Here is a 21777-nt window from a genome sequence, read left to right on the forward strand (position 1 = left end):
AGCAGGGGAGGACTCAGCAATTTGAAATATATGCCTAGCCCATTCGTAAAGATAAAGGTTTTCCCCTGACATTAAGTTCAGTCGTGTCCGATTCTGGGGGTTGGTGCTCATCTCCATTTCTAAGCCGAAGAGCTGGCGTTGTCTGTAGACACCTCCAAGGTCATGTGGCCAGCATGACTGCATGGAGCGCCGTTACTTTTCCGCCAGAGCGGTACCTATTAATCTACTCACATTTGCATGTTTTCGAACTGCTAGGTTGGCAGAAGCTGGGGCTAACAGTGGGCGCTCACGCCACTCCCCAGATTCAAACCTGCGACCTTTTGGTCCACAGGTTTAGCAGCTCAGCGTTTTAACACGCTGCACCACCGGGGGCTCCATGTGCTAGGTTTAGAATTCATGATTCAACCACAGCATTGACATAGGGCCCTTCCAAACTAGCCCTATATGCCAGGTTTTGTGTTTATCCCAGATTATCTAACAGTGTGGAATCAAAATCTAGTTTAAAGCAGAAAACCTGGGATCAGATCCTGAGATATAGGGCCTGTCTGAAAGGGCCCTTAATGTTCCAAGATTAATATATTTCCTTTTTATTTATTTCAAATATGTAACTAGATAATATTTGTGTTATGTTTTTATAGAAAAATACATCGAATATTTCTGGAGCTCAGTATTCGGTGTTTTCAAATCCAAATGTCTCTTCTTCATAAACTTTATAACTTTTCTCCATATTAGGACTGATCTGACAAGTTTCCACCGATGCTACAGGGCCTACCTTACTAGTGGTCAGAAAATGTTCCTCAGGTAAATTTGATTTGCCTATTGCCCAGTCTTCTTGAAAGTTTATTTGTGGACAAACATTTTCTGAAATGCTATCTGCCATGGAGCAGCTTAGAAGATCTTTGACATCATACACAGAACTGTCACCGTACTTCAGTATAGGAGGCTTGTAGGCCTCAAGGGACATCTGAGTTGTTGTAGTTATAACTGTTTGCAAAGCTGGAACCTCCAAGGAGGAAAGACTACTATATCTACAAGTATATTCTTCGCTATAGTGGGGATGGTTAGCATTAAGTTGACATGGCCCATAGCCAATCTTTTCTTCACAGTTTGTTTCCCCTGAGGTTTGTCTCAATCCATTGTACTTATGGATGATGTCAGAGTTCTTTTCATGTACATTTAATGAATTTATATGATACTGGAGTCCATTCAGCAGAACGTGATCAGAGTCCACTGGAATATTCATTGCATCTTTATGAAAAGTTGAGCATAAACTAGGAGTCATGTATCCAGGAAAGGCACACTCATAACCAACACTTGGTTTACATGTGTAGATTTGGGAGCTTGTGTAGTTCTGGAGTGGTGCTACCACATTTTCTTGGAAGTTGGAAGCATCATAAGTAATGTTGTATGGTTCTGCATTATGAAATAAATGATGGGACTGAGGTAGGAGTGGCAAGCTGGTATCGGTGACTATGCTGAATTTTTCCGGTCCTTCTTCGCATGCCAGATGATGAATGTAGTGAAAGTGACTGGCATTCTCATTGAATGTTCCTGTCTAAAAAGAAAATAAAGTAGAAGACTTAGGAAATTATGCCTCATGCAATGTTGCCAATGATAATTTAAAATATTTTTGTTTTGTGCTTTCTTTTTCTATCTGTGATATGCTTCTGATTCAGACAAATCACAAACACTGATCTGCATTCAGAAAGATTTGGGTTATGTCTAAATTAACATAGGACCTATCCAAAGCAGACTTTTAAGATGATATTTAGCAATATTAATTTGGATGGACACAAACACAAATAAATTGTGATCCTAGAGCAGGGGCTGCACAGTGTAAATATCTACAATTCTGCTACATGGCTTTTATATACAGTAGAGTCTCACTTATCCAAGCTAAACAGACCGGCAGAATATTGGATAAGCGAATATCTTGGATAATAAGGAGGGATTAAGGAAAAGCCTATTAAACATCAAATTAGGTTATGATTTTACAAATTAAGCACCAAAACATCATGTTATACAACGAATTTGACAGAAAAAGTAGTTCAATACGCAGTAATGTTATGTTGTAATTACTGTATTTACGAATTTAGCACCAAAATATCACGCTATATTGAAAATATTGACTACAAAAATGCCTTGGATAATCCAGAACCTTGGATAAGCGAGTCTTGGTTAAATGAGACTCTACTGTAGTTGTACTACTGAACCAAAACAAGAATTTCACAACCAAACGTGCTTGTACATCCCTGCTTAATGGGCAAACAATGTTCAAGGCACATGAATGAATCACATGTATGTGCATCAGCACTCTTAAACCAAATGTGGCCATTTTGGATTGGACAAAAATGTCCAACAACTTTTGTAAAGGATCTTAATAATATGTTGAAGTATTAACATATTGTGCTGTCATGGGAGTGTTATTCTACTTTTATTGCCATCACTATGTCCCATGAAATTCTGGTGTTTGTAGTATACTGAGGTCTAAGAATTCTCTGGCTGAGAATCAGAAATGCCCTTTCCTAAAGCTACAAATCATAGAATTCTATAGAATGTTGGACTGTCAATTAAAAAGGAACATATAACTAATGTGAAAAGAACCTAAGACACCAAATAAATTATAGCCATATTGAGTTTCCATAACCCAGTACATTCTCTTACTGAATCTCTCTGAAAATATAGTTAGCAATTTGGCATCTTTGTTTGTTTTTTGCTTAATTTAGTGATACACCAAGATGTCATTCCATTCATTTATTTATATGTATGCATACATGCATTTGTTACATACATGTGTGAATTAGCCTAGTATTCCACATTCAGATTTAAATGTGGCATTTCCATCAACATCTCTAATGATGCAAGCAATCTATATTTACCTGAAACTCCAGAAGCCTTTTTTTCTGAGGCGGGTGAGAAGACGGTGATTGCTTTTTAAGGGCACTTCTTCTGACCTCTGTCTCAGATTTACTTTCTGGTCTTGGGTGGTCATGCAATCCCTTGGCCTAAAATATTGACACATGAATGTTTTTCTTAATTTAAAATAGTGGACAATTGTAGATATATCCATCTAGACCAGGGGTCCCCAAACTTTTAAAGCAGAGGGCCGGTCCACAATCCTTCAGACTGTTGAGGGGCCAAATTATCATTTGAAAAAAAATACGAACAAATTCCTATGTACAATGCATATGTCTTATTTATAGTGCAATACAACAATAACAATTAAAGAACAATACAATATTTAAAAATGAAAACAATTTTAACCAATATAAACCTATCAGGATTACAATGGAAAGTGTGGGCCTGCTACTGGCCAATGAGATAGTCAAGTTAATTATGATTGTTGTTGTTGTTGTGTGCCTTAAAGTCATTTCAGACTTTGGGCAAGCCTAAGTCTAAAATTATTTATTTATTTACTACCTTTATTTATTACATTTATATCCCACTCTTCTCACCCCAAAGGGGACTCAGAGCAGCTGTATGTACATACAATATATTATATTATTAACATACCACAATATTAGCATTATATATTACTAGATTGAACTATACCACTATACTGTAATATTATATGTAACTAGCTGTGCCCGGCCACGCGTTGCTGTGGCGAAGTCTGGTGGTATGGGAAAGAAAGTATTGAGGAATTGGTGGTAGTTAAGGTAAAGGGTAAAGTTTTTACCTTACATTAAGTCCATTGTAAATGGGTTATATAGCTGTGTGGGCCTTGAGTATACACTGCCATATAATCCAGTTAAAATCAGATAATCTGTATTTTATAGGCAGTGTGGAAGAGGCCTAAATGAGGCCTAACTCTGCCTGTCCCCTGGGCGGAGCTTAGCCTTCTAACTGGCAGCAATGGGATAAAAACAATTATTCCTCTCCCTCTAATTAGGACTTTATTTTTCTTTTCTTTTTGTTGTATGAACGTAGAGGCATGGATGAGGGGTTGTGCTGCCAAGTTTAGTGTTTCTGGGATGTGTAGTTTTGTTGTTTTGTCCTAGGCCGAAATTTCATTACACTTTTATATATATAGATATATAACGTATAATTAATATAATTATATGGTATTATTATTAGTATTATATTGTATAACATTATAATATTTTTATCAATATTATATGTATATACAATATATTATATTATTAAAAGTGATATAAAAATATTATATTATAAAACTGAGGGCAGGGGCCAGGTAAATGACCTTGGAGGGCCACATCCGGCCCCCGGGCCTTAGTTTGGGGACCCCTGATCTAGACCTTTATTTAAGTGCTTAGATGTAATTGAGGTTGGTTGACAACCGAAAGACCCAGTTTAATTGGTTTCAGCACCATACATAATTGTAGTCTCCTGACAGTCACAAAAGTCTTTAATATTGAATTTCTTCCCTAGTAATTTTTGTTTTATCAAAGATTGTATCCATAAGAGTGTATCACTAGTAACAGTCAAGATGGCCTTCATACCTAGATAGTTTAGGACACAATCCTCCTGTAATTTTCCTTTATGAACTTCATACAAATTAAAGTTGAGAAAGATGAAACTAGTGCAAAGATGGCCAGCTTGTACTCCTCCAGGTGTTTTTAAACTATAACTCACTTCATACCTAGCCAGCACAGCTAAGACTAGAAGTGAAGAGTAATGACAACTGCAGCTGAACAACATCTGGTGGAGACTTGTTCACAGATGGTGACAGTAGTTAGGGTTTGAAGTTGTATTTCAGACATGTATATAGGCATGTCAAATGGGATTTATGACGTTTTCTTCTCTGGTCTGAAAAATAGGTTACCTGCCACGTAATAATGAGAGCCTCTTGCTGCATCTGTTCATATCCTAAGGTGAAACTGACACTGGGGATTCTCAGCAAGATTTGTTCAGGAGAGGTTAACCACTGTCTTCCTCCATGGCTGAGAGAGTATGACTTGTCTCAGGAGGTTTCCATGGCTGAGTGGGGATTTAAACCCTAGACTTCCAAAGTCATAGCAATCAAAGCACTACATCACATTGGATCTTAGCCATGCAAAATTAGTTATGACTCCTTAGGTTCCAGCCTTGAAAGCGTCACCTTGGAATATACTGAAGAATGAATTGATTGATTGAATTGATGGACAGAGCTTGTAATCTGACCATTGTTTTTGTTTGTTTGTTTGTTTTGTGTGTCACTTGCTTCTGACATGAGGGAATTGGCCGTCTGCAAGGACGTTGCCCAGGGAACGCCGGGATGTTTTGATGTTTTTACCATCCTTGTGGGAGGCTTCTCTCATGTCTCCATAAGGAGCTGGAGCTGATAGAGCAGTGGTTCTCTACCTGGGGTCCCCAGATGTTTTTGGCCTTCAACTGCCAGAAATCCTAATAGCTGGTAAACTGGCTGAGATTACTGGGAGTTGTAGACCAAACACATTTGGGGAACCCAGGTTGAGAACCACTGTGATAGAGAGAGCTTATCCACGTTCTTCCCAGGTTGGATTCGAACTGGTAACTTTAAGGTCGGCAACCCAACCTTCAAATCATCAGTCCTGCCAGCACAAGGGTTTAACCCACTGAGCTACCGGGGGCTCTGCCAGTGTTGTGTGATAGCATGAAAGCAGTAGAATTTTTTTCCTTGTCAAATGTTAAGAAAGGATGGTCATAGATGACTAACTGATTATGGGAAGGAAAGAATCCAATGTGTACTTCTGTTATAATCCCTGTTCTGCTGTAGGTGAACAGTGATTTGATACATTTCCTTTTTTATTGACAAAATGCAAAATGCTCACTTTAAAAAAATTAAGAAATTTGCATTGCATTTGCACTTTACCTGGAAAAATATTGCTTTGCTCTCATGTCTCCAGAAATTAGTCACTGGGTAGCCACTATGCCCTCGACAGGGAATTAATTCAAGAGCTGAACTGCAGTTTGGACAATGCTTTCCTGAAGTAAAAAAAGAAATCTTTGTTAAAGTAATTCAGATAGTGAGTCAGATGGAAGAAGCCTCTGTTCTGAAATGTCAACCTCAAAACAAAACAAAGATGATCGATTCTGAAACAGAGAATCACAAAATCAAAGCTTTCAAATGACACAACTGTTTTCATAAACAGTTATATAAACCTCAACAGATATATAACCTTGCTTATTTCCAATATACCTCACAACCTCTGAAGATGCCTGCCATATATGTGGGCGAAATGTCAGGTGAGATTGCTTCTGGAACATAACCATACAGCCTGGAAAACTCACAACAACCCACTGTTTTCATAACATTTGCAAATGTGATGCTTCTTCCCCTTCTATGTCATCCATGGAACCCGCCATCAGCTTCTCCTCTTTGCAGTACTGGATATCCATCTAATTCTCTGAATGTGATTATTTCTTGTTCAAACAATTAACATGCTTGCCCCCAAAGTTGAAGACAACTTGAGAAAGAAAAGGTCATAAGTTTATTTCACCAAATAAGATATAGGTTGTGTATCCCTTATCTGAAATACTTGGGGCCAAAAGTATCTTGGATTAGTTTGATCTTAATTTGGAATACTTATATTTGCATGCACATCCATAATGAGATATCTTGGAGATGGGATCCAAGTCTACATATAAAATTCATTTCACATACATCTTGTATACCTGGACTGAAGGTAATTTTATACACAATATTTTAAACAATTTTGTGCATAAAACAAAATTTGTGTACATTGAGCCATCAGAAAACAAAAGTGTTACTTTTCTCAGCCCCTCATGTAGACAAATTCAGACTTTGGATTATTTCAGATTTCTGAATTCCAGATAAGGGATGCTCGACCTGTATTATGAGAATCGTGTACAACAGCTGTTGTGATTTTTGTTTAAATTATTAAACATCTACAAGTACTCTTGCTGACCAAGATGGAAGATAAGGATTCATGGTGCTGACTCAAGTTTCATGTTAGACAATCACAGCAAGGTTCACAGGAGGTTTATCTTCCAGTTTAATGTTTGGTAGACCAAAATGATCTTTAAGCAAGATGGAAAATACGTACATATGGGTGTATGTGTTAAATCAGGACTAGATGTTGCTCAAGCACACAGATATCAGATTGACTATCTGTAATTGCTTTAGCTAAATTGCCCTTTGTTTTGGCTGATATTATCCCCATACAGACAGCAGTAGATGTTAGTAGGACATTCTTGTGTCTTCTATCCTCTCGATATCCTTCTTCCTTCAAAAAATAAAGAAGAATCCTCAATATCAAGGATGGAGAAGTTGAAAGCACTATCTATGCTGGTTAAGGCTGATGGGATGGCAATCTGACAACATCTGGAAGGCTGCAACATGTCTACTCTTCACTAAATCCAACTGTAGTCCAAATTAGACCAGAACTAACAAGTCCTATTCATTTCAATGGGATTCATCAGCAGCAGTGTAAGTGTGCACTGTCAAGTCACCTTCCAATTTATGGCAATCCCATGTATTTCTTAGCTATTTATTTTTCAATAAATATTCATAAGTGGTTTTGCTAGTTCCTTCCTCTGAAATACAGCCTGCAACACCTGACATGCACTGAGACTCCCCCATTCAAGTACGAACTCAGGCCAATCCTTTTTAGCTTTCACGATCAGAGTGGATCGACTTCCATATTGGTGAAGTAACAAATCTCCTCCAGGTTTTAGTCCAAACAATCTATCCAAGGTACAACACCCTATTCCCAAAATAGGATGGCACCTTTAAGATGTGGACCTGTGGTTCTCAACCTGTGGATCCACAGATGTTTTGGCCTACAATGCTCAGAAATTCCAGCCATTTTACCAACTGTTAGGATTTCTGGGAGTTGAAGGCCAAAACATCTGGGAACTCACAGGTTGAGAACCACTAGTCTAGACTAAATCCCAGAATTGGTTCACTACTTCATTGACATCTACTGGTAATTCAGGACTAAAATTGATTTGGCCTGTTAGAATTGTGCCATTTTATAAAAGTAATACTGAAGTTAGACAATAAGTTCCCAATGGGTACTACACACAGAGAATTGGGTGTTGCTCTTAGATTATTGTTGGATTTTCTTCATTTACATATTGTCGATTCAAATGTTGTATATTTCAGTATAATTTTTCCATATGTAATTAAGAATTCAATTATTGAGTCAACTAAAAAAAAAAAAAGACATCCCATGCGTCAAAAACATTACTTTATCCCCTTGCTCTCACTCTGTTGTTTTTGGCGAGCTTTGTCACATATAGCAGGGCGAAGCTGTAGTTTGGTCCCATCCAGAAGGGTGCAATTCCTGGCACACACCACCACACCAAGGCAGGACTTCTTGAGGATTTGGCAGTTGTGGTTGTTAGTGTTGCGCATGGCCCAGCCACTGAGATGCCTCTGTGCATTTTTATCATCACTGGAATAAATGAACCGCAGGTAGCCATCTGGCCACTCCTGGAAGGAATCAAAGTACTTGGGCTCCTGGCATCAGAGATAAATTTATGTACAAAAAGAGGAGAGGAAATTAGTGAAAGACTATAGTGGCATAACATTTCAGTTTTTAAAAAGGAGACCAAATTAAATATGGAATGCAGGTTTCACAATAACAGTGTTAATTGTACAATACAATGCATCAATTCTCTGAGCACAAGACACAGACTGGAACTACATTGCCATATAATGCAGTTTGAACTGCATTGTGTGATCAGTGTAGACCCATATAATGCAGTTCAATACAGTTCAAATTGTATTATATGGCAGTGTAGATACAGCCATACTATTAGTAATTTCTCAGTTGGCATCTAAGAAGCTGCCTAAGTGCACTCCACACACACATTTCTAAAGAGTGCCAAGTCATATTTTAAGTTGCACATTTTTGATATATTACTTTTTTAGGCACCAGATTCTATCTGAACTTGGAAGCTAATTAGGGTCATACCTTGTTACTTGGAAGGAATATAGTTAAGGAATATCACAGAGACAATAAGATGTATTTAAGGGAATGCAACAGAAAATCACTTTAGAGTAATCCTTGTTTTAGGAAATTGTATAAAATGGATGAGTGTTGATGTATAATGGCCCAATGAATTTCATATGGGTTTTCTCAAGACAATAAATATGCAGAGGTGGTTTTGCCCATGCTTTTCTCTGAAATGTAGCTCACAACATTTGGTACTTATCGGCAGTCTCCCATCCAATACTAACCAGTACTGACCCTGCTTAGCTTCCAAAATTAGAAGGTTCTGGTGACTTTAGTGCATTTAGTCCATTGTGTTTACCATACATTCACAGGCAACTTGAAGGCACATTTTCCCCGCTACCCTCTCAAGATTACTCCAACATGAATATTCCTATCATGCTGCCCAATTCTACTTGAATCAGTAAAATTCAAGCTTGCAATTGTGCAAATGAGCTTGCAATTGTGCAAATGTCACCATACCAAAATGGCATTTTCTTGTGGGCATATTTGTGATAAGCAGCATGATTTTCCCCCTCACTTTGCCAATTTCCTGTTTAAAATTGTACTTTTATAGTGCAGCTTTACACCTCCCTTCTCTCATCTTCTGACAAAAATTGTGTAATTGGCAAACACTTAACAAAAAATAGCAGTGAACAGAACTGATATGTTCCTTCAGGTTGCCTGTGAATGTATGGTGAATACAATGGACTAAATGCACTAAAGTCACCAGAACCTTCTAATTTTGGACTATATCTGGTTGATTTGATATTATTGATTGTTGTAAACTCTTGTTTTTATTGTATTACTGTTTTATTTTTTGTATATTGTGAATTGTATTTATGCTGTGGTTTTTTGCTCAATTGTATTGTTTGGGTCTTGCCCCATGTGAGCCGCCCTGAGTCCCCGCGGGAAGATAGTGGCAGGGTATAATTAAAGTTGTTGTTGTTGTTGTTGTTGTTGTTGTTGTTGTTGTTGTTATTGTTATTATTATTATTATTATTATTATTATTATTATTATTATTATTATATATGCATACATCACTATTTTTCATCTTTTTTTCTTTTCTTTTTATGGAAGGGGGGGGGGATATGATCTTTTTTCCTGTACTGGAGCAGTTATCCAGGCAGATATTAAAATGTAATAAGGTCTCCATCAAATACATGTAGACAGAATAAAATACCATTATCGCAAATATATGGCTTGTAGGGATCATCATTTGCATGATATGAATGTTGTTTGACATGTGCTTCATCTGGCAATGTGAAAAATAGGAATAGAAAAGAAATCTGCTCAGTTAAAGGTTGATTTCACGTCTCCTGCCATCAGTTTTGAGACAAATCATAACTTTTTCAAGAAATGCACACATTTGTGAAGCTGGCAATGCATTTCAGAGAAATAAAGTATGCTCAAAACCTTGAATACTACTGAGCGAAACTGATGTTTATGGCTAAAAATGCAACAAAATTGAATAACAACCACAAGCACACATTAATAATTAGGGGACATGAGTAAAAATGCATACAGGTATACCAAAATATACATTTATTTCCATGTTAGAAGGAAAAAAACCTTATATCTTTCAACCAGAGACAGAAGTGGTATGGGATGAGAATATTTGTAGAACTCTGAAAAATACAACACAATGAAACTGATAAAAGTGTAGATAAAAAAGCCCTTAGAAAAATGGCCCACAAATCATATTGGTAGGTCACTCCCTTACTTCCAAACTTTTTGTCCTGTTCACTACCTGTGGTAACTTGGGGTCATTGATGTCCCACGTGAGCTTCATCCCAAAGGAGCAGATGTAGTCAGAGTTCTCAAAGTGGTCCTTTGACATGTTTCTTTTTCACCTAGAAGGACAGGATGCCAGCTAAAAAAAGACAAATGAATAGGACAAATATCTACTTTCCCTTTCTTACCAGGTGAGAATTACACTTTCATTTCTAGATGTCAAAAAAATCTAATTGAGAAAAATCTTAGAATATCATTTTTCTCATCAAGTGGACCGTCTTTGAGAATGTATTACTATGTCTGTATAAAACACACCACCAATTCTAGCATAACAAAGTACATGGAAAATTAACCTTTTTGAAACTATCCTCAAAATCTCTCCAAGTGGTTCTTAAGGTATATCTACACAGTAACACTCCAAACACAACATTTTTAAAAAATGAAGCAGAGAGTGTTTGAGGACTGGGACATTCATAGGGATACCAAGATGCTTGTTTATAATGCTTTTTAATGTTTGTATAATGTATTTTTACCGATTACTGTTAATGGTTTTTAATGTGTTGTTAATTTTATGGATTGTTTAGCATTGAATCTTGCTGGGTGTTGCAAGCTGCCTTGTGTCCCCTCGGGTGAGGAAGGTGGGGCAAAATTGTTGTAAATAAAAAAAACAAAAAGCTATTGTCCTTCCAACCATATTGTACACTTGCAAAACACAGACTGTCTACAAACATCGCTCTCAATTTCTGGAAATATTCCATTAGTTTTTCCTTCAAGAAATCCTGCAAATCTCTTGGGAAGGCAAACAAATGTCAGCATTCTGGAAGAAGCAAAGACCACCATCACTGAAACAATGATTCTCCATCAACAACTTCGCTGGACCAGTCACACTGTCTGAATGCCTGATCGCGGTCTCCCAAAGCAGTTATTTTACTCTCAGCTCAAGAATGGAAAACAGAATGTTGATAGACAGCAAAAGAGATTTAAAAAATGGGTTTAAAGCCAATCTAAAACAATGTGGAATAAACACTGAGAACTGAAAAGCCCTGGCACTCATATGTTCTAACTGCAGGTAGGCAGACTGTCCCCTTGATCGGGTCATGTAAGTGTTATTTATTGCTATAATTGTATTATTTTACTTTGCTTAATAATGTGTTATTATATTGTTATGCAATGTTTGTGTTGTTTTTATGATTGGAAACCGCTCTGAGTCCCATCCGGGAGATAGGGCGGTATATAAATAAAGTTATTATTATTATTATTATTATTATTATTATTATTATTATTATTATTATTATTATTATTCTTAGCTGTTACCAACAGTGCTGTGGATTTTGAAGAGGCACAAATAGAGAGCGAAATGGAGAAACGTGTCAAAAGGAAGGCACGTCAAACAAACTCTTGTCATGACCACATCAAAATCTTTATTAAGTGCGGTACAATCTTACAGAAGCATTGTACATTAAAATCTAAAGGGCTAAAAAACAAAGGTATGTTGAAGGCTAAAACACAAAACTAGAGAAGTGAGGGGACTAAAAAGGGATGGAGAAGGAGGGAGATTGATGAAGGGGTAGGAGCATTCAAGGCACAAATCTAGGGGACTGGCGTGGGAAGAACTGATTTACATTTCAGTTAGCTGATAGATTGTTCACTTTTGGATCCAGTCATCACTCAGTGGATTTTAAGTGCTGCTACACAAAACTTGGCTACATTGTAGGTTATAACTGGATTGGTATCTGAGACCAGCAGAGTGGTGTAAAAATTGACCACCTTCCATCTGGAAATGTATGTCCTCACTGTGAAATCCAGAATAGGTCTCTACAGTCACTTCTACAGACCCATTGCCAAGACTCTACCCCTGGAAAACAATCCTACTCAACCACAACTGATAGCCTATGATGACAATGACTCTCTGTGTTCCTTTTGAAGCTGTAGAGTATAGTGGTGCTGAGTTGACACTGCAGATGTTATCCAATGTGTAAGGAAAAAATATGAAATTCTTATGTGAATAAGTCACATGTTGCAGACATTATACAATATACTCCCAGGATAAAGGTGAGATAGGAGATGCTATGGAATAACCGGAGTTGTAGTTTTACAAGGTCTTTAGCACCCTCTGCCAAAGAGTGCTGGTGCCTCACCAAATGTCTAGAAGTCTAAAGAAACCAGATCTTACTTGCTGTTGGAAGCTAAGCAGTGTCAGCTCTAATTACTACTTGGATGGGAGACTACCAACGAATACCAGGTACTGTAAGCCAAACCATCTTTGAATATTCCTTGCCTAAGAAAACCCTATAAAATTCAGGGGGTTGCCATGAATTGAAGGCACACTGATCCCATATTTTTATAGCAGGAAAAAACCCAACAACTAGAGTTCCTAGAATCCTAGAGTTGGAAGAGACCACATGGGCCATCTAATCCAACCCCCTGCCATGCAGAAAAAGCACATTCAAACTACCCCTGACAATGGCCATCCAATCTCTGTTTAATAGCCTCCAAAAAAGGAGCCTCCACCACACTCCAGGCAGAGAGTCCCACTGCTGAATACCTTTTACAGTCAGAAAGTTCTTCCTAATGTTCAGATGAAATCTCCTTTCCTGTCATTTGAACCCATTGCTCCAAGTCCTAATTTCCAGGGAAGCAAAGAACAAGCCTGCTCCCTCGTCCTTATTACATCATTTCACATATTTATACATGGCTACCATGTCTCCTCTCAACCTTTCTCTTCTGCAGGCTAAACATACCCAGCTCTTTAAGATGCTTCTCATAGGACATGGTCTCCAGACCTTTGATCATTTTAGTTGCCCTCTTCTAGACATGTTCCAGCTAGTCAATATCTTTATTGAATGGCAGTGCCCAAAATTGGACACAGTATTCCAAGTGAGGTCTGCCCAAAGCAGAAGAGAGGGGCACTACGACTTCCCTTGATCTACGCACTATATTCCTTTTGATGCAGTCCAAAATCTCATTGGCTTTTTAAGCTGCTGCATCACATCACTGACTCATGTTCAACTTGTGGTCTAACTAAGACTCCAAGATCTCTTTCACATGTACTGTTGTCTAGCCAGGCATCACCCATCCTGTATCTGTGCATTTCAGTGTAGCATCCTACATTTTTCCTTGTTGAAATTCATTTTTTTTTAGTTTTAGCCCAGCTCTCTAATCTCTTAAGGTAGTTTTGAATTCTGAACCTGTCCTCTGGAGTGTTAGCTATCCCTCCTAATTTGGTGTCATTTGCAAACTTGAAAAGTATGCCCTCTAAGCTTTTACCTAAGTCATTAAGCAAATGAAAAAGCAAGAAAGAACTCTGAAGTGGCAAAGGGCACAATGGGACTTACCTTTCCGGAGAAAGCTCCAAGGACTTGCTTGGTGGGTCTTACCTGTATGATTATTCCTGGCCTCTGTCCACTGTCTTAGGTGCTGAAATCATTCACCAGCTGCTTTCAATCTCGCCTCTCCTTCTGAATTAGGCCTGTGAGGAAAGGCACCTTTTCTGCCCCAACCTTCGCCCTCCCACATACCTGATCTCCACCTTGGGAAAACCACGTGGGTGGAGGAGTTAACTCCTCCTTTCTTCAGCCCTAAAACAAAGGTGTAAGGCTCCATTATCCCAACTCTATGGGTACATCTGCACTTTAGATTTTTTTAAAAAAACTTTTTAAAAAACTCCTTAAATGCAATCAATTGGAAATTTTAAAAAACAACACCGAAAATAAAATAAAACCACAGGTGCTAAAGTAAAACAAAACAAGGGCATCATATTCAAAGATGTAATCCCCTAATACTCCCTTTGCATAACTAACCCCAACCCTGTATTCTCTCTTTTAAAAATACCTTAAAAAACTAAAACTGACATCTCCCCTACACAAACCAAATGTTATAATATATTTCTATTCTACTAGTTCTATCAACTTTCAGTAAATATAAGCAATAATATTTAAAATAACTATATAACTACTGCCCTCGTCTAAAGCTATGAGATCCTGGGAGTTGTAGTTTTATAAAATCTTTAGCATCCACTGCCAAACAGTGCTGGTACCTCACCAAATTACACATTACATAATATTGAACCCTGGTAGGTAAAGTTGCGTCAAATTACTTTAATTCTACAGTGTAGATGCACCCTGGATTGTTTAGGAGATCCCAGGTTTAAGGCATGCTTTGAGCACGTACAGTTTTGCATTTTAAACTCTCTGAAATTATGACTCCATCCCTTTGTGTGTGTGTCCGTGCCTTCACATTTCCTGTTGACTTATGGTGACCCCGTTAATTTTCAAAAGTTCTCAGAGGATGCATCCACACTTGATTGATGCAGTTTGACACCACTTTAACTGCTAAGGTTCAATGATACGCAAGAGTCACAATTTGGTAAGGCACCAGAACTATTTGGATAGAATGTGGAAGTCCTTGTAAAACTGCCACTCCCAGAATTCCTTAGAACTGAGCCACAGCAGTTGAAGAGGTGTCAAACTGCATTAATTCTATAGTGTAGGTGCCCCCTTAGCTCAAGAATTTTCAAGGGAAGTCTAGCCAGTTTCTTCCTCAATATAACCACTTCACTTGGTATCCCTTGTATTATTCCCATCCAAGTCTTAACCGGACTGAAGCATTAAAATGAACTTGTTGCTAGATGTTTTTCCTTGGGAAAGCATGGCATTGTATTGTTAGTAAGAAGATTTTGAAGCAATAACAAGAGACCCTGTTTTATAGAGTAAGAATAACAAGGAAGAAAAGATGTTATCAATTCAACTGGACTCTTGCAGACTTTGGAGCTGGCAGTTTGTCCATTTGCTGCTATAGCCTGACTTGATGGTCTTTGAGATTGAGTGGCCCCCAAGTATAGCTCTGGCCCCATCTAGACTGCCATTATAATGTAGTTTGAACTGGGTTATATGGCAGGGTAGACTGAAATAATCCAGTGCAATACAGTTATAATAATAATAATAATAATAATAATAATAATAATAATAATAATAACAACAACTACTACTACTACTACTTTATTTTTTTATCCTGCCCCATCTCCCCGAGGGGACTTGAGGTGGCTCACATGGGGACCAGGACCAACAATATACAATAAAATACAATAATATAAAATACAACAATATAAATTACATAACAATCACAACAAATTAATATATCAAACTCTACAACACAGCATCACAAAATAAAAGCATGGCCAGTGAACAGAGGCGGTTCAGTCTGCTCTGCATTATATGAGTCTACACTGATTATATAATTATACTAGCTATGCCTGTCCACACGTTGCTGTGGCGTTGTCCTAAGTGGGTTTTTGTTTGTGGAGGCAAGTATGAATGTTACAATTAGTCACCTTGATTAGCACTGAATAGGCTTGCAGCTTCAAAGGGTGATTGTTTCTGTTAATGTGGGATTTGTGTATTGATAGTGTTTAAATGCAATTTGTGCCATGCTTGTATTGCAACTGATTGCATCATCCAGAATGTACTATAATGTGGAAAGAGTTAATTGCCAAGAAGCTATGATGACCTTGATGCGTGGCTGGAACTAGGGAGTATCCAGACACAAGTGTGTGTGCATAACGATTGCATCAGTTGAGTTAAGTTCTGTCTGCCTAGAGTTCGAGTCAAGTTTTGTTGGAGAACAGAGCAGTCCTGTGTTCGTCTGTCGTCTGCAAGTTTGTTTGTGTTGATTATTGCTGCATACAGTAAAACTTTGTAAATAGTTTTACCAACGTCTCTGAGTGTCTCTTCGTTCTGCGTTCCACTGCTTCCATCCAACTACTGCTGTGCTGCAAATACTCTGACAGTTTCCTCCCTGGGGGAATCCTTTATTGTGAGGTGTTAGCTGGCTCTGGTTGTTTCCTGTCTGGAATACCCTTATTTTCAGAGTGTTGTTCTTTGTTTATTGTCCAAATTGCAGAGTTTTTTAATGCTGGCTGCCAGGTTTTGTTCATTTTGATGATTCCCAGAAACCCATTAATAATAATAATAATAATAATAATAATAATAATAATAATAACAACAACTACTACTACTACTACTACTCCTCTTAGGGGGAGTTCTTTGTTGGGAAGTGTTAGCTAGCTCTGGTTCTTTCCTGTCTGGAATATGTCTAGTTATGCTTGGCTACGCTTTGGTGTGGCGTAGTCTGTTGTTATGGAAAATATTGTAATGGGAAGCAGCCTGTGTTTGAAGCTGCAAGGCTGTTCCTCTTCCTCTCACCGTGGACACTCCCTCCTGAGGTGGAAAGGAAAGGAAGCCTTGCCATCGGTGCACAGTGGCCGTTGAAGGCCCACCTACCTGGCTAATGTCACCAAGTTTTTTTTGGGGGGGGGGCTCTGCGCATGTGTGGTTAGTAATCTTTGGTTTTGGGTGGTTTTCTGTAATTTGGACCTAGTTTTATAGGTTTTTTAATGGAAAGACATAGATTGGATAGCTTTTGTGGCCAAATTTGGTGTGATTTGGTCCAATGGTTTTGTTCTTTACTCCATGGGAATGAAGCACGTTACATTTATATATATATATATATAGAGAGAGAGAGAGAGAGAGAGAGAGATGGCAGTGTAGGTGTGCCCTCTGATTCCACTTTGACTGCCAAGATAATAATTATAATAATAATAATAATACAGTAATAATAAAAAATAATAAATTGTTTATAACCTGCCCTTCTCACCCCAAAGGAGACTCAGAGCAGCTTTGCTATTTATGGCAAAAATTCAATGCCATGCACATAACAAAAACATAGCATATTAAATTATAAAACAATTAAACATATTAAAACATATAAACACTTAAACCGTAAAATAGATTATAACATATTAAAATAGATTACAACATATAAAATCCTGGGGTGAGAATTCAAAATACCCTTCCCTGTTGTTTCCCACCTTGAGCCATAAGGAGATGCAGATAATAAAACAACAATAACAACCATCATCATCATCATCATCATCATCATCATCATCATCATCATCATAATGCCATCATGTTTTTGAGTAATTATATTGGACTACCGCCGATTTCTGAGCCTGAATATATTGCATAAGATTTCCCTAGCCTAAAATGATGCATTTTAATATATTGGATTTATGGTTCCCGTCCCCTTGATCTGGTCATGTAAGTGTGATTTATTGTTATAATTGTAGTATTTTACTTTGTTTAATAATGTGTATTATGTTGTTATGTAATGTTTGTGTTGCTTTTATGACTGTAAACCGCCCTGAGTCCCATCCGGGAGATAGGGCGGTATATAAATAAAGTTTTATTATTATTATATTATTAGGAGCCCCCGATGGTGCAGTGGGTTAAACTGCTGAGCTGCTGAACTTGCTGACTGAAATGTCAGCGGTTCGAATCCAGGGAGCGGAGTAAGCTCCCGCTGTTATCTCCAGCTTCTGCCATCCTAGAAGTTCAAAAACATGCAAATGTGAGTAGATCAATAGGTACTGCTCCAGTGGGAAAGTAACGGCGCTCTATGCAGTCATGCCAGCCACATGACCTTGGAGGTGTCTATGGACAACGCCGGCTCTTCTGCTTAGAAATGGAGATGAGCACCAACCCCCAGAGTCGGTCACGACTGGACTTAACGTCAGGGGAAAACCCTTACCTTTACCTATTATTATTATTATTATTATTATTGACACAACGACATTGTATGACACAGCAAACAAGATAGATATGCTTGATTTCGTATCACAAAATCACAAGTCGAACACTTCCCAAACGTTTTTGTGGTACAAAATTATTATATTATTATTATTGACACAACGACATTGTATGACACAGCAAACAAGATAGATATGCTTGATTTCGTATCACAAAATCACAAGTCGAACACTTCCCAAACGTTTTGTGGTACAAAATTATTATATTATTATTATTGACACAAAGACAGAGTATGACACAGCAAACGAATGTATATGTTGGATTTCAACATACAGTAGAGTCTCACTTATCCAAGCTAAATGGGCCAGAAGAAGCTTGGATAAGCGAATATCTTGGATAATAAGGAGGGATTAAGGAAAAGCCTATTAAACATCAAATTAGGTTATGATTTTACAAATTAAGCACCCAAACTTCATGTTATTCTACAAATTTGACAGAAAAAATAGTTCAATACTCAGTAATGTTACGTTGTAATTACTGTATTTATGAATTTAGCACCAAAATATAACGATATATTGAAAACATTGACTACAAAAATGCTTGAATTATCCAGAGGCTTGGATAAGCGAGGCTTGGATAAGTGAGACTCTACTGTATCAATAATGATATGAAATCCATTATTATTATTATTAGTATTAGTATTATCACCACCTGGAATCCACCCGAGGAATCAATCAGTGGGCTCTACGTAACAGTTGCTCTGCTCTGTTTGGGACGAACAATTGGACTTAGCTCTGGTCTTGCTAAAGATTCAAGGAGGGTTTTTTTTTAATATAAAAATGTTTTGAAGACAGTCCCAAGCGGTACCTGGAAGTGAACCCAGGTCAGGTCCGACATGTGGGAACGTTCCTTGCCTAAGAAAACCCTATGGACTTGGTATCCCTTGTGGATTTAGGGCGGCCCCATGAACTCCGCAGCACGGTTTCCCAAGGCAAGGATTGCTCAGAGTGAGGCAGGCGAGAGAGAAAGAGAGCCGAGAAAAGGGACAAATTGCAGGATGCGCCGCAGCTGCGCCCAGAGCCCTTAAGACGAGACTGGCTGGGGAGGCGCCATGCAGCAGGTAAGCTAGGCTTTGTTCGAGATGATTTCCCCTTCTGGGGCGTCTTCACTACGAAGTTAATGCAGTTCGACACCGCTCGACACTTCCATAGCGCAATGCTATGGAATCGTTGGCTGTTGTGGCAAACTTTACAAGGTCTTGAGTCTTCCCTGCCAAAGAGGGCTGGTGCCTCACTGAATTACAAACCCTAAGGTTCCATAGTATTGAATGAAAGTGGTGCCAAACTGCGTTGATTCCACAGTGTAGATGCACCCCGAGACTGTCACTTTCCTAAGGGCTTCCTGACTTTCCAATTTGTACAAGAGCTGGCATTTTTTTTGATTGCACGAATCTGTTTTTAAATATGTTTTAATTTGCCTTTGTTTTAAAATACTTTTTTTCTCTCCATTGTGCATTACATTGATAGGCATGATGGGTCGGCTAATTATTACAGTAGAGTCTCACTTATCCAACGTTCTGGATTATCCAACGCATTTTGTAGTCAATGTTTTCAATACATCGTGATACTTTGGTGCTAAATTCGTAAATACATAATTACTACATAGCATTACTGCGTATTGAACTACTTTTTCTGTCAAATTTGATGTATAACATGATGTTTTGGTGCTTAATTTGTAAAATCATAACCTAATTTGATGTTTAATAGGCTTTTCCTTAATCCCTCCTTATTATCCAACATATTCGCTAGTCCAACATTCTGCCGGCCCGTTTATGTTGGATAAGTGAGACTCTACTGTATTGTTATGTGTTGTCGAAGGCTTTCATGGCCGGAATCACTGGCTTGCTGGGGGTTTTCCGGGCTGTCTGGCCATGTTCCAGAAGCATTCTCTCCTGACATTTCACCCACATTTATGTTAGGCATCCTCAGAGGTTGTGAGGTCCGTTGGAAACTAGGCAAGAGAGGTTTATATATCTGTGGAATGTCCAAGGCCAGCTAACACCTCCCAACAAAGGAATCCCCCAGGCAGGAAGCAGCCAGGCTTTCAAGCTGCAAGGCTATTCAATGCTAATTCACACTTGCATTGTCAAAGGCTTTCGTGGCCAGAATCTCAGGGTTGTTGTGTGTTTTCTGGGCTGTATGGCCATGTTCCAGAAGCATTCTCTCCTGACGTTTTGCCCAAATCTATGGCAGGGACCCTCAGAGGTTGTGAGGTATACGTTGTGAGGTAAAACATTCCATAAAATACACACATTAAAACGTATTTCTACAAAGTACATATTAAAATACCTCACAACCTCTGAGGATGCCTGGCATAGATGTGGGCGAAACATCAGGAGATAATGCTTCTGGAACATTGCCATACAATCCGGAAAACACACCACAACCCTGTGAGTCCAGCCATGAAAGCCTTTGACTATGCAAGTGTGAATGTTGCAATTGGCCACCTTGATTAGCATTGAATAGCCTTGCAGCTTCAAAGCCTGGCTGCTTCCTGCCTGGAGAAATCCTTTGTTTGGAGGTGTTAGCTGGCCTTGGACCTTCTACAGATATATTAACCCCCCTTTCCTGGTTTCCAACAGACCTCACCCTCTCCGAGGATGCCTGCCATAAATGTGGGCGAAATGTCAGGAGGGAATGCTTCTGGAACATGGCCATACAACTGGAATACTCACAGCAACCTATTATTATTATTATTATTATTATTATTATTATTATTATTAATTTTCTTATCCACCTCTCCTCGTGGTGGGTTACAACTTGGCTAAAAACACATCATCATTTAAAATGTTCTACAAAATACAAACATTAAAACATATTTCTACAAAGTACGTATTAAAATACACAAAACAATGGTTAAACGTAAGATGTGATTAAAAATAGACAAATACTTTTATTAATAAACAATAGGTAAAGACTTTTAGTAATAAATTGCTCTAGAAGTCAGCATGGAAGCCACTCATTTCTCTCCTTTTTTTCTTGCCTGAAGGAGGAAGAGAGTAAAGAAAAGGAAGATGAAATACCAGATGGAATTGCACACTATGTAACTATCACTCCATGCTTTCTGAATTGTTTGGTTAATATAATAGCCAGCCGCATTATTTTTAGAGACTTTTTCTCTCCTTGCCTTTTTCTCTTTTCAGTAGTTTCAGGGTTGTGAGAATTCTTAATGACAGTGTTTTTTAATGCCATAAACAACAAAAAGTTTGTGCTAAAGCATCCCCTCTTTTATATTGTTCTCTGGGAATCAAGAGAAATACTGTAATGTTCAATTTAAAGTACAGGAGAGTCTCACTTATTCAAGCCTCGCTTATCCAAGCCTCTGGATAATCCAAGCCATTTTTGTAGTTAATATTTTCAATATATCATGATATTTTGGTGCTAAATTCGTAAATACAGTAATTACAACATAACATTACTGCATATTGAATTACTTTTTCTGACAAATTTGTTGCATAACATGATGTTTTGGTGCTTAATTTGTAAAATCATAACCTAATTTGATGTTTAATAGGCTTTTC

General features: G+C 38.1%; 2 protein-coding genes across 2 annotated transcripts in view; one reads left to right on the forward strand and one right to left on the reverse strand.

Moving 5' to 3' along the window:
* Positions 1-256: 256 nt before the first annotated feature.
* On the reverse strand, positions 257-14505 carry gcm2 (glial cells missing transcription factor 2). The gene is made up of 6 exons (XM_062977719.1): positions 13992-14505; positions 10631-10753; positions 8152-8404; positions 5792-5904; positions 2880-3005; positions 257-1555 (listed from the first exon to the last, which is right to left on the reverse strand). Exons 2-6 carry the CDS (start codon positions 10718-10720, stop codon positions 665-667), a joined length of 1473 nt encoding a protein of 490 aa, XP_062833789.1. The 5' UTR covers positions 10721-10753; positions 13992-14505; the 3' UTR covers positions 257-664.
* A 4658-nt stretch (positions 14506-19163) lies between these two features.
* The window catches only part of sycp2l (synaptonemal complex protein 2 like), a 65879-nt gene continuing 63265 nt past the window's right edge, over positions 19164-21777 (forward strand). The window contains exons 1-2 of the mRNA XM_062977721.1: positions 19164-19317; positions 21246-21299. Coding sequence (XP_062833791.1) covers positions 19309-19317; positions 21246-21299 — 63 coding nt within the window. The 5' untranslated portion in view covers positions 19164-19308. The remainder of the gene's footprint in view (positions 19318-21245; positions 21300-21777) is intronic.

The sequence above is a fragment of the Anolis carolinensis genome, chromosome 4 (assembly GCF_035594765.1).
Source record: "Anolis carolinensis isolate JA03-04 chromosome 4, rAnoCar3.1.pri, whole genome shotgun sequence".
Lineage (NCBI taxonomy): Eukaryota > Metazoa > Chordata > Lepidosauria > Squamata > Dactyloidae > Anolis > Anolis carolinensis.

Coding starts and splice junctions, on each gene's coding strand:
- gcm2 (XM_062977719.1), bottom strand. CDS start 10,720: ATGTCAAAGGACCACTTTGAGAACTCTGACTACATCTGCTCCTTTGGG. Junction 8,405..10,630: donor ATGACCCCAAGTTACCACAG/GTAGTGAACAGG, acceptor CTCTGATGCCAG/GAGCCCAAGTACTTTGATTC. Junction 5,905..8,151: donor AGCTCGCCAAAAACAACAGA/GTGAGAGCAAGG, acceptor TTTTTACTTCAG/GAAAGCATTGTCCAAACTGC.